The 20,727-nt window shown below is 40.2% G+C and overlaps 1 protein-coding gene across 1 annotated transcript in view; it reads right to left on the bottom strand.

The window, feature by feature from the left end:
- Positions 1 to 9,728: 9,728 nt before the first annotated feature.
- Positions 9,729 to 20,727, bottom strand: part of LOC138651736 (IgGFc-binding protein-like) — a 40,078-nt gene continuing 29,079 nt past the window's right edge. The window contains exons 29-36 of the mRNA XM_069742182.1: positions 18,844 to 19,442; positions 16,609 to 17,182; positions 15,927 to 16,507; positions 15,251 to 15,821; positions 14,450 to 14,649; positions 13,739 to 14,107; positions 11,537 to 11,826; positions 9,729 to 10,953 (exon numbers count right to left, since the gene is read on the bottom strand). Of these exons, the coding sequence (XP_069598283.1) occupies positions 10,944 to 10,953; positions 11,537 to 11,826; positions 13,739 to 14,107; positions 14,450 to 14,649; positions 15,251 to 15,821; positions 15,927 to 16,507; positions 16,609 to 17,182; positions 18,844 to 19,442 (3,194 nt within the window). The 3' untranslated portion in view covers positions 9,729 to 10,943. The remainder of the gene's footprint in view (positions 10,954 to 11,536; positions 11,827 to 13,738; positions 14,108 to 14,449; positions 14,650 to 15,250; positions 15,822 to 15,926; positions 16,508 to 16,608; positions 17,183 to 18,843; positions 19,443 to 20,727) is intronic.

Raw genomic sequence — 20,727 nt, 5'->3', positions numbered from 1 at the left:
ATGCATTGTAGGCACAACACCGGCACCCGTCCGCAATTTGGAGGAGCACGCGGAGGAATTTACAGCTGCAACTCACCCAATTTTCAATATGGCCATCTGAACCCAACCTTTAGAAGATTCTTTGTTTCTGAAGATTGGATCCTCATTTGGATTTTTAACTCTACAAACAATTGAAGGTTTTGGGGCATAAAGATTTCTGAATTTTCTGCACATTGCTCGAAGGGAAGCAGGTCATTTCTCTTTCTCAGTTTTCCATTCATTAAACTAGACCTGGCCTTAGACTCACAATTAATTTTGCCATATAAACGGGTGAAGAATGAAGAGGTGTCGTTGCCAAATAATGTGGGACATTCTGAGATCTTGCTCCTGTTTCAAATTAAATTACAAAATTGTAATATGTGCACGGAAGAGCCACTCTAGTAGATTGAGCATCAAAGCAGATCTCTCTTTATTACATCATTCGGTCAGTCTTTATATAGGTTATTAGCATTTATGCATTGTAACAATATTATTGGCTCATCTTATTTTTAATGCCAACTTGTAATATGTGCTGGCATTAGCGCACATACATCTCATTGGATAAAGGTAATACTGTCTAAACCCACTTGAATGTAGACTCACAATTAATTTTGCCATTTGAATGGGTGAAGAATAGAGAGGATCAATTTGATTCAATGTGAATCAAATTCATTTAGAATTTTTAAGAATTTGCTGAACCCGTGTGAATTAGAACAATTTGCTCAAATTTCCAAAAATAGATGCCACATGTTGCAAAAGATTTCATCAGCCCGTGAAGGATCACATGATTTATGGCAAGGCACAAGTCACATCACATGGTGTAGTACAACAAATCAGGAGGGACTTTTTTTAGACTTTAATTTCCTGTTGTTTCAGGAAATATACATTTACATTAGCAGCAACAAACGGATTCTTACCCTATATCTTGTATTCAAGCATCTAATGAGCATGTGCAAAGATCATTGTGAAGGGAGGTGAGAGATCCTGTGTTAGCTACTGTATATAGAGATGTTATCAGTCATTATACAGGAGGAGGAGGTGAGCTGTGGCATCTATTGAGAATGGTGGATCTTGTTTTTTTAACTTCTGCATAGAGGTGTGACCTGTCATTGTAATCCTGCCTCTGATGATAATGTGACTTCTGTGAAGTCTTCTTGAATGGACAGGAATTCTATAAAGAACCTGATATAGAAGCTTTAATAGTTTGCCTTTAAGTGCCTTTTGCCTTTAATTGATAGATTTACTAGAATTCTTTTGTCTCCAAGCGCTTGTCAATTAAGGGCGTAATTCTACAATTTGGCCTCACTGGTGATCTGTCATCTGACATTGGGTCAGAACGCAAACAGCTACGACAAACCCTAACGGTCAGTGTGAAAATTGCAAGATTACAATTTGTTTTTAATAAAAATTATAGTATAAAGAAAACATTGCCAAGAATGTTTTAAAATCACAAACATTACAGGCAAAACAAATTACATGTAGTAAAACCATTCCTTACCACAACCAACTCTTTTTCTCCATTCATCCACATAAATTCCTTGAACGTGGCATGCCACGAGGTAAACAGACACGGCCTGACACAGGATCTTATTATTGCCGTCATTTTTCACCATATCACTGATGCAATTTTTCATGAAAATGTCCGGAGCCACGGCCTGATGACACCGGTAGAAGGGCCCATCTTTCTTCCTGATTATGAAGAAGAATAAAAGAATGCTAGCAATACAGCTTATGTGCCATGAATAGTCTAGCCATGGGTTATTGCGTTAAAAACATAAATATTGTTACAATTGGTCTTTCCGAAACTATGAAAGTCATTGAATGTTCTTCAAGAGTTGACTCCTACCTCAATATCCCACATGCATTAGCTTGTGAGTAAAGTGGAGCCTTTTCAGGTATGATGGGCATGCATGGTCCATTGCAGTCATCCCAACAGGTCGAATATTCATCCTTCACTTTCCAGTTCCTCCCGAGTTCCACCATATCTGAAATCTGATTCCCATCGATGGTCTCCAAGTCATCATCTCGGATGCCATTATAGTTCCCACACAATCCACAGATATTCTCATGAAAGCTGCTTGGGATCTTGATGAAAAGAAAAACATTCCAATCGTACCGAATTCGGAAGAAGCTAGTCTCGACCAATGCGTGAAAACCAGATGTTGCGATGTAGATCCGCCCATCATCCAAAAACATAGGGAGCGACCATCTCACATTATTTACCTTAAGGATTAATAAAAAAGATTTCTCAGCTTCCATGGCCAAAAAGAAAAGTCTTACAGTAACTTACCAAACCTATGGAGTCACTTACCCTGACATATCCAACCTCAGACTTTACCATTGTGATGTTGTATTCATAGATCCGCACAGATACCAGAGCGATATAAGAACTTTGTCGAGATCCATTGTTAAAATGTTTTGCCTCAATAGTAAATTCTGGTAAGGAAGAATCACCTCCAGGTCTCAGATCCATGCAAGTCTTTGCAACAACGTAAGTGCAGGTTCCTTGAAAGTCATAGACAAAGCCATCGAAGGTTTGGTAATGAGGGTCTCCCCAAATTTGACAGATGGCTTCACTGTCAGGGATACATGCCGGTTTCCCTTTGACCAAGTGACAAGACTCTTTTATTCTACACTCTTTATTCATACAAGAAGCCATCCCTGAGTTGAATAAAAATGTAAACAATTACTAGCTCTTAAAAAATGTCTAATTTTATGGTGGAAAACATGTCAGAAATTGTCTTCGTTGGGGTAAGACACCAACAGGTCACTAAAACAGAAGAGCAGAAGAGCTCAACCAGATATTGCTCTACTACAAGACTGAAGAAAGACTTCTCAAGCCCCTTACACCAAACTTGTTTATTTATGGTCATCTTCTCTGCTCTTCCTCTGCAGATGATGTTCAGACAGAGAATGATTGGACAGTTATGATTTAATTGCTCGATCTTCTGGTTTACAGGAGAGATAAGCCACCGGCAGGGTTGTTGGCATTGACCTTCAACAATGTCCAGCACTGAGCTTCATCTCTCAGCTCATTGAAAAACTTGAATGCTGGGTGAGCCGATCAGTCATATCTTGTGGCTTTTCCCTCAAGCTCTTCAGTCATGGAGGAGTTCAACTCATGGCAGAGCTCTTCTGTCCCTTCCTTTTAAAAATCAGTGGGGGACTCAACACTTGGACCGCCACAGATCAAAACTACTGAGATATCTCTATGCCACCTCAAAATAATAGGTTCTTTCTACTTAAACAACATAAAAAGATCTTGATGGTAATACTCTTCTTAGTTTCGGGTCTCCTGCCACTTTCGACTGGGTCTTCCATTCACTAGACACTACGCCATCATACAGGTAGTGACTATGACGTGTATCATGCCTCACGTGGCCCTGTGGGGCCTTTGAATAGATGACTTGGCTGGAGGCCCGGAACGAAGATAGAAGACAAAACATATAAGACAGAAAAGCTAATAAGAGAACGGGTCGTGTTGGCACAGGTTCGGGGAGATCCGAACAAAGGTTTTTTTTTAGCCTCTTCTTGATAGAATCATTTTGCATTAAAATTATTTGATACAAATCGAAATTCCCACTTAAAATGAGTAAATCCGTCTTAATCAAATTGCAGGAGAACGACTGGATTATATAATAGTCAAATGGGGCAAATTGGAAAAGTTACCAATACTTTGCATCATTCAGTCCTTACTGCCATTTTGCCCCAACCAAAGACTAAGCTCCATAGTGTAATTATTTAGGAACTGTATATAACCTTGGTGGATGTCATCTGTGATCAATGAGTGAGAGTCCCACTGAGAACTTGCACCCAATGATGTCAACTAAACACTTGGAAAACTTGACGTGGTACGCTCACAATCAACTATTTTCGGTGTCCTCTGTGTGTCACTATTGTGTAGATACTCTATGGCAGTATTATGTGGAATTTGGATGAAATACTTTGACATTACATGGCACAGTCAGGTTCTATGAGGACAGTAATGCTCCCATATGTTTTCGGAAGGCCTTGCAGACCCTGTACAGCTCCGAGATGACTGCATAAAACAAGATGATGAGCACAGAATAATATTGTAACTTACCCTTAAAACAAACTCCGGACAATCCATAGCTGCTGCTGTGTGAAATGCCAGCACTTAGCACCGAGAATACAGATGTTGGATGACTTACAATGAGAGATTTGGCCTGGCTTCTATAACGATACTTAGCCCAAGAATATTCTGTGCCGGGAATCCTCTCCCATTTTATACCCTGCAGAATATTCCTATCAAATTTAATGCCAGCGACGCTCGATGTCTTGGCAGTTATAACCACAGCGTTAACAAATCCTTGAGGGGCATAAACTTGGTATTTGGTGCAAAATTGGGAAATGTCCGGAACATAGATAAAAAAGGGGTCGAAGCGTATTTTCTCAGTCATTCCACCAGAGCAGTAAAACAAGACTTGTATGGAAACATTGGCTGAAAGCATCAATGGGGAATTATAGGGGATGGGGAAGTTAGAAAGTTGTCCTTCACCGATTTCAAGGCTGCCATTTGTAATGCCTGAGATGTGGTTGACTTTTGTGGCTTGGGAAGCCATCACATATACGATATCCGAACGATATTGGAAGGGGAAGGGGCTCACAAAATATTCCTTTCCCCAGCCAGATACTGGAAGAAGCTGTTCATAGATATGGCCACAATGGTTGCTCTTCCAAGAGCAAGAGTCTCCACTAAGTAGAGCAACAATGTTATTTGACAGCACTCTGGTCCCAGACAATCCTCGGGAACTTTGGAACTGGAAGATCTGATAAGGTTGAAGCTCCACGGTGAGTGGTTTAGTAGAAGTATAGTTCAATCCATTCATTATGGCCAAGCTTTTGGGGTAGATTTGTATTTTGGATGGCAAGTCGTAATTAATCACTGCAAACTCTTGTACGGCTTCAGAATTTTCCTCGTTTGGAGTCACAATGTAGTATTGATTGTCCAACTGGTCAATCGGAAGCACCAAGATGCGAGCAGTAGAATGAAGCTTTGAACTCCGAGCCAATACAGATATATCATAGTTGGAGCTTATCAAGATCGAGGAATTGAAGATGCCCGTGCCAATCATTTCAACATTCACTGGTAAAATTATCGTACGGGAATCCTTCTCGTTAAGATGGAGGGACCAACTTAGGTTTCTGTCATTCAAGGAAACCTTTACCATTGTGAGGTCGCTGAATGCCGTTATAGTCAGCTGGAATTGAGCATTGAGCATGGAGAAGTTGGAGTTCTGAAGGAAAGCAGTTATGAAGTCTTGGCCAACATGGAGGGAGATGATCGATCCTACAAAACAGGTTAAAAATATGCAATAAGTTTTTTAATTATGTATAGAACTCAAAGACAAGCGTTATGGCTGCAACTGAGTTGCGAATGATCTCATGGTGACCATCGTATGTCACAATGGAAGGTCCCAAGCAGGACATATCGGTAAGGGAATATTGACATGTGTTATCCTTGTGCTACAGCTCTTGCGAGTTTAGGTTTAAAGGGATTGTTTCAAAAAGAAAACACATATAAATATGCCCTTTGTCGATATATCCTGCTTGGGACCTTCCTCCCGATCATCCAGATCAGAGAACCACTCTGTAAATCACTCTAACTGTCCATTCATCTGGGTGGTTGTCATCTATCATTACATTTCCCACACAGTGGAAATGACTTGCTGGCCACGGGAACCAGACAAGTGGTGGTCTACTGATTACAGTGATGGCTCCAAACTAAAAGGAGTTATCTAAAGTAGGGTTAGAGGAAAGGAGTCAGGATGGTAGGAGGACACACAGGCATTGGAACAGAAGGTTACGATCTGCTGAGGCATACGATGGTTCCAGGAGATAACCAGCGAGATAATTTGCCCAACATGAAGGAGAGTCCAGCAAAGAACCTGGATAAAATGAAGAGTAGAGAAAGGGGAAAGGAAGTAACTTGGGGAGTAGATGAACAGTAGGAAAAAAGAAAAGAGAGGAAGGAAGGAAAGGAAGAAAGAGGAAAGGAAGAGAGAAAAAAGCACCCACCTGCCATATAAAGTATATAAACCAGGACCACAATGCTGGACGTCATATTGGGGATGATATCTAATCTGGAAAAATAAAGGAACTTGGTTGAAGTTGTAGAGTTAAAAAAATAAAATTTTCCCTTATCTAGTTTTAGAAAAATAGATATCCATGGGAGTGAGATATATACATATATATATATATATATAATAGATAGATAGATATTAGATAAAAGATAATAGATAGACAATAGATAATAGATAGATATTAGATAGATAATAGATAAATAATAGAAGATAATAGATAGGTAATAGATAATAGGTAGATAGATAATAGATAGATAATAGATAATAGGTAGATAGATAATAAATAGATTATAGATAGATAATAGATAATAGGTAGATAGATAATAGATAGATTATAGATAGATAGGTTGATAATCATACCAGCATGAGTGCTGTTTTCTCCTCTCTTACGCCGTGACACTATTTATATAGGGAGGGTTTATACTCTATTGCAGCCAATAAGGTTTAGCTTGTAATTTTCTAGTATCAGGAATATTCTGACTCCACTTGTGTTTCTCTTTGTATCACCTGTGAATAATCTGTTTCGTGGACAGATTCATCCATCTCGGGAGGGCAGCTCATTTGCGGAGACCATTGTTAATTGTTCCATGACCTGGCTTTTCAGCTGAGCTTGAAGTGAAACTCCAGCCTGGGAAGATCAGGTTCCCGCACAATACTGGTATCTCATATCGCTTTTTTTCAATGAATTTCATATATTCCATCTACAGGATTCAATTAAACCAATGGATTTACGACCAACAAAATGTTATAAAACAAATATGTGGGACCCAGTTCCCAGTCTTAACCTGTCCCACAGTTCCCAGCACAGCGGAGGATAATGACGCGAAGGGACCTGTGGCCGTTGTAAGAACATGACCAATTTCTAGGGGTTGTGAAAACTGGTATGGGCCATCGAAGGTTCCTTGAGCGGACCAAGACTTTCATAACAGAGCCATCTGCTTTAAGTCCACAAATCATTTATTCTTGAGGACCACCGGATTTAGCCAATATTATTAAAACATTGACCTACAAGTCACAACCTGCAAAGTATCCATAGATGGAACCTTACACAATGAATTCAGAACCAACCCAGAACAAATTCTAGCACAAAAATGAAAAATTCTCAGACTCGTAATTTGTAGTTACTACACCTCCCCTGCATGGAACGAGTCTCTTTACTCACGAACTGTGTGAGAAATGATTGCGGCTCTGGGCCTACATTATTTATCCAGAAAGTAAATTAACTTTTTAATTGTTTTTGCCCATCCAGCTTAGCCTTACAGCATGGCAGTGATCATAGTGATAAACGATTCATTCTTCCAAGATAAACAGTGATTATTCTGACTAGCCCTAATATGAAGAATGAACTATCGGGGCACAAATTAATTATTTGTCAATACAAATCCAATTACTTACCCAATTATATGATGGATCGAGCACAATTTCATTGGAATTTGTTTTGCCGTAAAATTCTGGGCCAATTTCAGGTCTTTGCGACATTATGGCAAAATCTACAATGGCAGTACTTCTTATAAACATCTGTGGAGACACGAGGGTTCAGTGGCCCGAGACCACATGGACCAAAGCTCATTCCACTGAATGCCCGCTTTCCTTTCCAGTGGCAGAATACTATTTAGACAACACAGGGTGAGGGTAAAACAGTGTAGCAATATTTTATTCAACCACCTAACAGGCAATAACATATAGAACAGTCCCAGCAAAACACCCAAGAAGGTGCAAATTACAGAGTCTCACCCTTCCACTGAATCACCAAGATTACAGCAGCTGCGAGTTCGAGGCTTCAAGAGCCAACTTCCCCCACCAGTGGCACCCCGCTTTTGGCAGGCATAAACAGAGAGTAGGTAACGACAAGCTTAGGAAGCTGACAATACATTGAGGCATGTGGCCAGGTGACCGGAGGGTCACAACCTGGCTTTTCTCAATGTCTCCATGGAGCCAGATGACTGAAGGGTCCCAACTTGGCTTCTCCAAACATATCCACGAAGATCAGTTGACCGGAGGGTCCCAACCTGGTTTCCTCAAATATCTCCGTGGATCCAGGTGACCGTAGGGTCCCAATCCTGGCTTCCCCAAACATATCCATGAGTTCAGTGATGGTCACTGGATCAGTTCTTTGTTCTTCCAGTTTGGGCCGTGCTCCTTAAACTGGCATCCTGCATAATGTCAAATCTGTGTCCCTCTTGATGGAGCTATGGTGTCCTGTAAAGAGTCTCCTTTTTCTTTGCAGAAGACTAGAAATCCCTTTTCATACACACATCTGTGCTTCACATCATCATCCCCAGGTCAAGGTGGGAAGTTGGATGAGTTTAACTTTCATTGTTTGAGTATTTAATCAATCTTCATAGTTCGTTAGCCTTATTTCTATTTGTCCTATTTTTCCTTGACCATATGCTCGTTCTTTCTCTACTGGGTTTCCTCGGACCATGACATAGTGGTTTCACCACTCCCGTTGCATAACACAGATTTAATTATTAAGCCACGTTCAGTATTTGGTCAGTATTTTTACATCAGGAATGGAACAATCGGAGGAAATGTATAATAGAAACTAGTCACCGCGTCTGCATTTTTCATCCACTCCTGGTTTTTAGTTTACAAACACTGATATAAAATACTGACCAGATACTGAACATGTGAACGTGACCTTTGGGAGAGAAAAATGAGAGCAGAATAAGTCTGTAAGGTAAGACCATGGAGGACCGCATAGGGTATCTGGCAGCTAATGCTTTCTTGACCAGTGTGGCCATTGTGCTGCTACAAATCAATCTCATTTATGCAGAAGCAAACCACCAATATTACTGAAAGAAAAAATACATTAAACTCTGTGACTGCCTGTCACGATTCACTCCGAGACCGTCAACCCTACGTCACGGATCGGGGTGACTTTAGGCCCACAGACGGCTATCACATGTGCAGGGGGGCTTATCTTAGTTATCCCTCCACTCCACAATGTGATGAAAAAACACACACAAGGCTATTGACCACTTAGGTTACAGCAGGGGCTTATTCTAGGTATCCCACTGCTCTGCAATATACCACGAATTGCACAGATTTATGTATATCCCGCTTACAGTTCCACTTGAAACTTGCAGCTCTCTGGTGCCCCCCTTACTCTCAGGTCAGATTAGGTACTGCACCCTGGGTAATTAGTCGCCAGAAAGGCTGCCTGCTATGTACTGGCTATTGGGCACGCTGCAGCGACACGATAAACTACTCCCACTCAGGCAGGAACAAAAATTATCAACGCCGCAGTCGCTACAATGACTCCCAACTACCCAGTACAAAGGTATGCTGCCACCAGCTTCGATTAAACGGGTCCGAAGCTAACCCAAAACAGTAGCGTAATTCCCTTCAGAAGACACTGCCTTACAAAGTGTGCATGCCACAAACAACACTGGTATTTTATGCAAAAACCTCCCCAATATTACTGCTGCTGTTATTTTTTGCCTATCACCTACTATTTTGTGATTTCTCCTTTTTGAGAATGGGGAAATTGTATTAAAAAAAATAAAAAAAAATTGTAAAAAAAACACAATCATTCATCCCTGTGACTGCCCCATGAGGTGTGCGTGTCACAAACTTTACTAATATTTTATACACTTGTTTTTTTAGTTTAGTTTAATGCTTCCACTGCTATTTTTTTTTTCGAGTACTCAGCATTTTTTTTGTCACTCTTTTACAGGAAGAGAAAAAAAGAAGTAAAACATAATTGTCATTTAGGTGTACATTAGTATGGCCATCTTTGAAGAGCTTCAAAGCAGTTCGATAGAGTCCTTGGAGACCTCGGAGAGTCGGATATAACTTTTCAGAGCACTTGGCGGATTTGGAGAACATTCCCTTTGCTACAAATACAATTCTGGCATTTTTGGTTAAAAATCTCAATAATATTCCATTTTTTGAGTTGCCATACAACAAGCAGACCGTACAAATGCACAAATTTTACCACTTGATTTTTTAAAACATTTATTGGTGAATAACAAAAATTCTCAGATATTTTTGATGCTTTGAACATTTGATATCAGTATATAATTTTTTTAAATCTATAACCACACCGTTATCAGCGCAAATATTTTTTTATTGTTTATATACTAACGGGAATATCTGAGTATTTGTATCCAAAATTAAAAAGTTCAACAAAATTTCATGCAAGTATTCAAGGATTCGATGTTCCTTACTCTTTATTCGCAAACACAGAGGTGAGCCTTTGAATGATTTCACAGACTATGAGCTTGATTCATCATTTGTGTTTTGTTCAATCACTTTTTGTTTTTGGCGTATGCTGTTTTTTGCGCCAAATTCTCAAAATGGCGGTCAAGATTCATGAATTTTGCATAAAGCCTAAAATTGTCTTTTTTTCTGTCTTTAACTGGTTTTCCAACTTTTTAGCATGTTTCGCAAAATGTTGCACAAAAACGCGACAAAATAACTGACATGTACTTAAAATCACTCTGAGGATGGAATGGAGTAGAGTAGCACCAAATTTTAAAACTTTTTTTAAATAGTTAGCTTTCAAAAATAGCTGGGAAAGCCACATTGACGTAAAAACCTGAAAACTAAACTCAGAAAGTTAACTCGAAGAAAGGTGTAAATTGATGAATTTGTCGAAAAGTCATTAGTTGAGAGGCAGTCATGAAAAAATGGGATGTATTGGCCATTGCATTCTATATTTGATTTTTCTTTTCAGATTTCGACCATGGGACATTTACTTTATACGTATTCGCTGGATGAAAATTTTTGGAATAGTAAAAAACAATTCTTGTTGTAGTGTCATATGAAGAGAAGTCAGGTTACTTTTTGCTTCGGGAGAAACTGAGATGAAACTCGTCACGCCAAGCTAAAAATTGAAAAAGAAAAAAATGTTGAGTTTTTGAATAGCGGAAATTGAAATGATAAATGCATGAAAGTTGTACAATTATTTATTTTACTATTTCCTTCTCAAGGTATAATTTAAAGTACAAAATCTATATCAGGTTTAAAGATGAGGGAACTTTTTCGGACAACGGTCGCCGAATCGGAATGTGCCATAAATCGTGCCAAACTTATGTTTTCCGATTGTTTTCTGTACATATTTGCTCATGCAACTAGAGATTAGCGGATATGTTCGAAAACAATCACCAAACATAAATTCGGCACGAATATGGCACATTCGGATTTGGCAACCCTTTTCCGCATAAGTTCGCTCATCGCTAATCAGTAGTACCACATCCATCTCATTGTGTTTTATTATGTGAAAAGTTCAGGCTGCAGAGCTGAGTGATGCTGCCGGCCTGAACTGTCAATCTTCATGAGCACACCGCCCCTCGACAAGCAGGAAGCTGGGGAGCTATGTGCTCCTGAAGAAAGGAACTTGAGGCAAAGCCTTTAGGTTTTATCATAAGTATTACTTTTTACAATAAAAAAAATGCTGTCAATCTCACCATGGACTCAAGTGTCTCGCAATCCAAGAGCGGACTGTAAAGGAGATATCCGCTGACACTTCACCAGTCTTTAGAAGGAGATCATCGTCGGCCTCCCTGTTGAAGTTTCCACAAGGTCCACACAACCTTTTGGACATCTGATTCTTAGGAATTATCTGTATTTCACCAGTAGTGCTAAATGTCACAGTTATCTGGTCGAGCAGCTCTACAGTTGTTCCAGATTGGGATTTCTGGATCTTCACGGAACCATTTCCAAGATCTCTTGGGGCTTGAAGCTCCCAACCATTCAACTATGAAAAAAATGGAGAAGAGAAAAAAAAAATAAAATAAAATATAGTGCAAAAATAGTGGTATAAAGTTGCCTTTCGAAAAAATATTAATTCCTCTAGATTTGCGAAGGATCCATTTTCAAGATGACCTAAATCCATTATGCCAACCAACATACAATAATGTTACGTAGATAGAAATATAAAAGGTCAAACTTGTCAAAATGGGGTTCATATACTTCTGGGTTGTGTGGATGGACTGTGGCTTGTGCCATCATGGTGCCACTCTCCAATAATCCTTCTGCTCATGACAACTATAGCTCATGTACATGGACGGTATACTTTTAACTTTAGAAATTATTGACCCTATACATATACTATACACAGATATATTGTTTGTCATGTCGGACGCTATTCACACTAGGGCGTCCGACAGACAGCGGTAATTCCACATTTGTCCACTATGCGCTCAGTGACGCCGGCTAGATTTTATCCAGGTTATCCGGGGTTAAGGCCCCTTCACATTAAGCGACGCTGTAGCGATACCGACAACGATCCGGATTGCTGCAGCGTCGCTGTTTGGTCGCTGGAGAGCTGTCACACAGACAGCTCTCCAGCGACCAACGATGCCGGTAACCAGGGTAAACATCGGGTAACTAAGCGCAGGGCCGCGCTTAGTAACCCGATGTTTACCCTGGTTACCATCCTAAAAGTAAAAAAAACAAACACTACATACTTACCTACAGCTGTCTGTCCTCCAGCGCTGTGCTCTGCTCTCCTCCTGTACTGGCTGTGAGCACAGCGGCCGGAAAGCAGAGCGGTGACGTCACCGCTCTGCTTTCCGGCTGACCGATGCTCACAGCCAGTACAGGAGGAGAGCAGAGCACAGCGCTGGAGGACAGACGGCTGTAGGTAAGTATGTAGTGTGTGTTTTTTTTTACTTTTAGGATGGTAACCAGGGTAAACATCGGGTTACTAAGCGCGGCCCTGCGCTTAGTTACCCGATGTTTACCCTGGTTACCAGTGAAGACATCGCTGGATCGGTGTCACACACGCCGATCCAGCGATGTCAGCAGGGAGTCCAGCGATGAAATAAAGTTCTGGACTTTATTCAGCGACCAACGATCTCCCAGCAGGGGCCTGATCGTTGGTCGCTGTCACACATAACGATTTCATTAACGATATCGTTGCTACGTCACAAAAAGCAACGATATCGTTAACAATATCGTTATGTGTGAAGGTACCTTTAATCTAGCTGGTAATCTGGTTGGAGGCTGGGTCATGCCCGTGGCCTTTAAATAGTCATTCTGGACTTTGGACGTCACCGATTATAACTTATGTCTTGTGCCTGGTGATCTCGGTCTGGAGTTGTGGTCTCGGAGTTGAAGTTTCGTATCTGGTGGTGTATTATCCTTTGTCATATTTCTCCTTCCTATATTTGTGTTTATTTTTGCCCTGTGCACATTATAGTGTTTTCCTGTGTGTCTGCGGCGTGGTGCGTTTTTAGTTTTCCCTGTCTGTACTTTCTGTGTAGGTTAGTTTGTGGTCTTATCACTGGGTGGCGGGTAGAGGTTTCAGCATAGGGCTGAAACAGGAGTCAGGGTCAGGCCTGGCGGCCCAGACAAGCACACCATCAGTGTAAATTCTGGGAGAGGGACAGACAGGGTTTTCCCTAGTCTGAGGGATATCGCGGGGGCCTGGGTAACCAGCCTTAGTCTACCCATTACCCCCGTGACATATATGCAGGAAATAGAAGAAGAGAGAGAGCAATGCAGGTTCATCCACAAAATGCAAATGCTGCTGGTGGACATTGCCACTAGCAAAGGACTTTATAAGCAAAATGTGCAGCACCTCCTTAACTATATCTAAATTGAAAAAAAAAATTGGAAAAATATTGAGAATCTCAACATTCAGAAGATATCCTCAAAAATCTCACCCAGATGTCCTGCTGCTCGTTGACAGATATGAGCCCTTGCGATGTAAAGATCTGCAGAGCTCTTCCTACTTTCGATCTGCTGCACTTCTTAATCTCGACCACCACCATGAAATGGTCTTTTTCGTCTTTGCTGCATGACGACGACATCACGTACGCTCCATCGGTTGGAAACTGTCCAGAGATGCCATCAAAAGTAATGAATTTACGATCTGTTCTCAGGGTACATTGAGTTCCTTGAAGCTGGCAACTTCGCACCCCTTCTCTCGGCTGGCAGAAGGAAGTTGCACAACCGAAGAAAGCACAGGACAAAACTCCCTTCTGGCAGGTGCACTTCTTCTCACAATCTTCTGTAAACACAGATTCACCTTCCTGAAACATAACAATAATAATTTTAACATTAGTGTGAATTTTATAGTTTTTTACTTTTCAAAAGCACTTAAAATTAACAAAACTAAGTGTGATAATTAACTCTAAAATCCTCCAAAATATAATTTTTAACAATTCTGTAAATTGGACAGTATGATGGAGCTACAGACTGATAACTATGCCTGAATGAAAGGGCACTCCGTGTGGTCAAGCATGGTACTGTAAAAAAAAATATAATTTGTATTGGACCCATCATATTTACTATAATGGTATGATATAACCAAGGGCTGGTTAAGCCTCATCACCCTTCTTTATCTTGGAGTAGTTGGGAAATGGGCTACTTACCTTCAAATATCTTCCATTATGGGCGCATCCACATTTGTCTGCTGTAACACATTTCTCTCCGTCAAACACATATCCAGAGTCACATTGACAACCTTCATAGCATCGTTCACTACAAGTGCTTGGACCCAAGAGACTGTAACATGTGAAATCACAGGTCCAGGTACATGTTTCATAGTGACTGTTGACGGGACAAGAAAGAGCTGTCGGGGGATGAAGAAGACAATGTTATCAATGCTATAACGGACTGAGATCATGTTCTGCAGGAGATCCGATCTCATATATTATAAAGAATTGGTTAGCTATGATGTAAATCGCAAGGTATAGAGTTATGGTGTAGGATAGGTTCTGCTCATACTTCATTTCCATGTACAACATCCAATAATGGGAACCATGATTGCTGTGTACGATGGCGGAAACCAGCACCTGAAGGGTTGTGTTGACCAATAATGGGGTCCGTCAGTTCTATTAAGTTAATGATTTCTACAGACAGAATACTTCTGCATGTAGTGTTACTCTGATTGACAAACCTCATGGAATCAGTAACAAAAGTCCAACTGGACCAATTCGGGCAGTTAAAGCCATGCTAAGTTAACACCTATCCATAGAATAAGTAATTTTTCGATGATTGCAGACAATCACTCTGATCCTAAGAACAGGGCTCTGTCTTAATGGAGAGGTAATCAACCATACACACCACCACTCCGTTCATTGCCTATGAGTTTGCCGGATATAGCCAAATACAGCAATAGCAGCACTTGCTCGAAGCTAAATATCATAATATAGAAAATGAACTTGACTTACGACAGCCGGCAACTTCTCTCCAAGGATGAACTTTGGCTCCTTTTTCCTGGCATAAGGCTGTGTAGGCTTGTAGACTAGCACACAGAGATTCCTGACCAGCACGGCCAGCACATGTATCAAATACACAACTCTTGGCATATCTCTCTGGAGGTACCAAGGCATGGCAGTCCTTAAACAGACCTTGAGGGTCTGCAATCATTCCACATTTGGTGGTAGAATTAGCTTCAGTGGTTCCAGCTTCACTACAAGTTGGACATTGACTTCCAGAACATCCTCTACAGGTCGATCCATCTCTAGCCACTGTCCAAGACTCAGTAAATAAGGACAAGTCAGTGACAACATCTCCATTACGTAGACGGAAGTCATCGCCCAAGTCCTTATTGTATTTGCCACACAGGCCTTCGGTACGTCCGGCATATGAGTTGGGTACAGTGACTGAAACAAAGTATTGCTGGTCGTATAGAACTGTAAAGTCATTTTTGGTCTGTACAATCACATTATTTCCTTCTTTGTTTATCCAGTAGTCCTGATTTTGAGACTTGAATGGGATGTGATAGTGCTCTCTGTTGATCTAAGATTGAAAACAAACACAGTATGAGACTTAAATGACCAGGATGGAGAACTCATCGTTCTTGGGCTACAAATCTTCTTTGAGACTGTAGAAGTTACAACCTACCTCAATGATCCAGGTTCTTCCTCTCTCCAGGTGTATGACGTGGTTTCCAATAGTCACTCTGACTGATTTGGTGACGGCCACATTACCATATGGTTCATTTTCCACTGTCACCTCAAAGATGCCTTGACTGTAATTAACTCTGACAAGGGTGTAGCGACAGGTGCCCTGCATGTCATAGTAGACATTATCAAAGGTTATATAGTGAGGATCTCCCCACGCTATACATTGACCACGCTCTTTAGCCTGACAGCCTAGAATACCATCCTTAGTTTTACACTCTTCATTGGCATCACAGCTGTGGTCCTTGCAGGTGGTGGTCCCATGGCTCTCACATGTACATTTCTTCTGGCACAGATCATCGATGAAGAATTCTTGACCCAACTTATAATACGTATTTTCAAAAACACAGCCACATTCTGTGACTAACACACAGTCTTGTCCACTGCGGATGTAGCCATTGTCACAGTAGCACCCTTCTGTAGGAGATTTTTCACAGACTAAAGGAGATGTAAGTCCATAACAGGAGGAAGGACATCCATTACCGGAGAGCTCGTAATGACTGTTACTTGGGCAATTCCACGCTATAGCAATAAAATGAGAATAGAACCATTAAGTTATGCACATTTGTATCGATTAAACACAACTAAGTTTTAAGATAAATATAAAGTATAGTAAAACTCACTGCAGAATGATTCAGTCCTCCATTCCTTGATGAGAGAACCATTTCTTTGACATTCAGACACATAATTTGAAATACTGGCACAGACAACAGACTGGTGTCCCTTGTAAGCACAAGCATCAAATACACAGTCCTCAAAGAATGGAGTTGGATCGATAGACTCATGGCAATGACTGAAGGGTCCATCGGGTTTGATGAGAAGTCCACAATATCGGTCACTCTTGTAGACATCTTTGTCAGTCTCTTTGCATGTGGGGCAATCAGGGCATTCTCCTGCACATCCATCCACATCTCCAACCTTCCAGTGGTCTCCAAACTCTTCTGGGCTTTTCAATAGTCTGCCATCATCAGTTGTAAAATCATCAGAGGGGTCAGCATTGTTGTTACCGCACAAACCATTGACAGCTCCTTTGTAGGTGCTGGGCAAAACCACACGTAGGTAATTCCAGCCATCATACATGATAGTGAGGTCAAAGGCAGTTTTTACCGTCACGGAAGATCCAGAACTGTAGCTGGTTATTTGTTGCATCAACTCATTGTAGTGATAGTATGGTAAGTTTGTGAGGCGTCCATTAACCTAAGGCAAAAATAAGGTAATTATATAAATTGTCAAAAAATATTACATCTCTTATCTATTGTATCGTTCTTTCTTCCTGTCTTTCTCTTTCTTTTTTCCCCTTTGTCCTCTTTTCCTTACATTTTCTCTCTACTATCTGTCTCTCTTACCTAATTTCATTCTCTTACCTACTTTCACCCTTTCTTTTTTCTTCTCTATTTCTCTTTCTTTTTTCACTCTCTTTCTTTTGTTTTTTTTCTTTCTTTTCTATCTTTTTTCCCTTTCCCTTCCTTGCTTCTTTCTCTTCATTCTCTTTCTTTCCTTCTCATTCTTTCCTTCTCTTATACATCTTTTCTCTCTAACTCAATTTCTCTATCTTGCTTTTCATATTTATAAAATATCTAGCTATGTATTATCTATCTATTAGCTATCTATCTATCATCTATCCATCTATCTATCTATCATCTATCTATTATCTATCTATTACATATTTTCTATCCTTCATATATTTCTATCTATTATATATCTATTATATATTTAATATATATCTAGCTATTATCTGTCTAGTATATGTCTATTATCTATCGATTATCTTTCTATCTATTATCTATCTGTCTATCTATTATCTATTATCCATCTATTCTCTATCTATTATCTATCTATCTATCTATCTATCTATCTATCTATCTATCTCTCTATCTATCTATCTATCTATCTATCTATCTATCTATCTATCTATTATCTATCTATTATCCATCTATTATCTATCTATCTATCTATCTATCTATCTATCTATCTATCTATCTATCTATAATCTATCTATTATCCATCTATTATATGTCTATTATCTATCTATCTATCTATCTATCTATCTATCTATCTATCTATCTAAAAGCACAAAATATGAACGGCACTAGGTGTTATCGCAGCAGGCGGTGTAGCCGCAGCCTGAGGATTCCACTGCAAGACTCCTATAGCACGTATATAGTTTGCAATGTTCGGGTGGTGCTCAGCATAAAAAGCAGTGAACAAATATCCAAGGAGAAAAAGGAAAATGCGGCACTCACCCAGGTAGATTGCGAATCAAAGTCCTTTATTCATCATAACGTAACAACGGACATAGTAAGGAGAGGCGGCTGGGAGAGATCAGCGGTGCGGGGAGAAAGAACAGGACTACGATCGTTTCGCGCTTGTGCGCTTCCACGGGTCCATGTCATGCCATGCCATGCCATGTCACAAGCGCGAAACGATCGTAGTCCTGTTCTTTCTCCCCGCACCGCTGATCTCTCCCAGCCGCCTCTCCTTACTATGTCCGTTGTTACGTTATGATGAATAAAGGACTTTGATTCGCAATCTACCTGGGTGAGTGCCGCATTTTCCTTTTTCTCCTTGGATATTTATCTATCTATCTATCTATCTATCTATCTATCTATCTATCTATCTATCTATCTATCTATCTATCTATCTATCTAAGATCCATCTATTATATGTCTATTATCTATCTATCTATCTATCTATCTATAATCCATCTATTATATGTCTATTATCTATCTATCCATCTATTATCTATCTATCTAGCTATCTAAGATCCGTCTATTATATGTCTATTATCTATCTATCTATCTTTCTCTCTTTTCATCTCATGTGTGTAAATCTCTATGATTATATATGTTTCTCCGTACCTTTATCTGTTGCGGGTGGTCTTTGCTCATGGTTATCGTTGTGTTGTAGACGTTCAGTGTTACCTCCTTGGTGAAGGACACGGCTTTGTTACTTCGGTGATCGTTCTCTACAACGATTTCGAATTGGACCAGTGACGAATCATTGGATTTCACCTTTACTAGTTGGTAAATACAGCTTCCCATGTATGGAAATCTTTTGCTATCAAAAGTTAGATAATGGGGATCCCCGGAAGCCACGCAAGTGGAATACTCTGTTGGATAGCAGCCACGTTTCCCGTGGACCACCATACAAGTCTCAGTGTCTTTACAACTGGTGTCTTGACAATTCACCATTCCAAGTATTGGGTCGCAATTGCAGATGACGCTGCATTTCTCATTGGACCAGGTCTCTTTAGGCTTGTAATATCGGCCATTGTGTTGACATCCACAGCTGGAGACGGGAACACAATTATTCCCACTGAGGACCATGTGTTCATTGCATTCACACGTTTCCACACAGGGCTTTGTGCATATTGCTGGAGCGTTTCTGTCTGTACAACTGGCAGGACAAGCATTGCCACAGGCGTTATAATGGCTGTTCTTATCCTCGCACAACTTAGCTGAAACACAATAAGGAAAGTTTAATTAACAGAAATGCAATCCTGCAGAGAAAATCAAAGGGCAATCCAGGAAAAACTGTTCTACGTTTGGTGCCTGACCTGGGAAGGCAGCACGTGACACAGAGATACAAAAAGCATCAATGAGAAAACCACTGCCCATCCTGCTCCAAATCCTGTACTTGATAAAACATTGAGCTTTAACTTGTCATATTTTGTTTATGTTGTAAAAAGTTACTTTTAATTTTGTAAAAATTCCCAAAGGTTTTATAAAATGATAATGAGAAGACTAATGACTCTATCTTCTATTGAGAATGAGATGTCGCTGCTGACCCTGCCCACTAATGATAGAGAAATTACTCTGCTGACTCTGTCCTCCAATGAGATGACTCTGCTGATTCTATCGTCTCATGATAAAGAGATGGCTCTGCTAACTCTTTCTTCTAATGAGAATGAGATGCCTCTGCTGACCCATCGCTTTAATGAGAATGAGATGACTCTGCTGACCCTGCCCACTAATGAGAATGAGATGAGTCTGCTAACTCTTTCTTCTAATGAGAATGAGATGCCTCTGCTGACCCATCCCTTTAATGAGAATGAGATGACTCTGCTGACCCTGCCCACTAATGAGAATGAGATGAGTCTGCTAACTCTTTCTTCTAATGAGAATGAGATGCCTCTGCTGACCCATCCCTTTAATGAGAATGAGATGACTCTGCTGACCCTGCCCACTAATGAGAATGAGATGACTCTGCTAACTCTTTCTTATAATAAGTATGAAATGACTCTGGTGACCCTGATGATGACAATAAAGTGACTAAACTGACCCCATACTCTAATGATAGTGAGATGACTCTGCTGACCTTGTCCTCAAAAGATAATCAGATGATTCTGCTGACTCCAACATCAAATTAGATGAATTAGCGGTCCCAATCATTTAATTATAATGAGATGATCCTTTTGACCCCATCCTATAAATGTACTCTTCTTACCCGGCCCTAGAGTAATAATAAGATGACTCAATTGACTCTTTTTTCCAATAATAATGAGATGACTCTGTTGACCCTGTCCACTAATAAAACAGAGACTACTCTGCTGACACCACCTTTTAATGATAATCAGGAGATTCTACCACCACTGTCAGTCTGTCTCTATGCAGCAAAGTTGCAGAAAATAAGAAGTTTTAACACATAGTTTGAGTTCCATAAATCTTAGAATATTAAAGTTACTTTTAATTATGTAAAAATTCCCAAAAGTTTTATAAAATGATAATGAGAAGACTAATGAC

Source organism: Ranitomeya imitator, chromosome 10 (genome assembly GCF_032444005.1).
Source record: "Ranitomeya imitator isolate aRanImi1 chromosome 10, aRanImi1.pri, whole genome shotgun sequence".
NCBI classification, from domain to species: domain Eukaryota; kingdom Metazoa; phylum Chordata; class Amphibia; order Anura; family Dendrobatidae; genus Ranitomeya; species Ranitomeya imitator.
The sequence above is the reverse complement of the archived record's forward strand: the minus strand, read 5'-3'. Positions and strand labels throughout refer to the sequence as shown.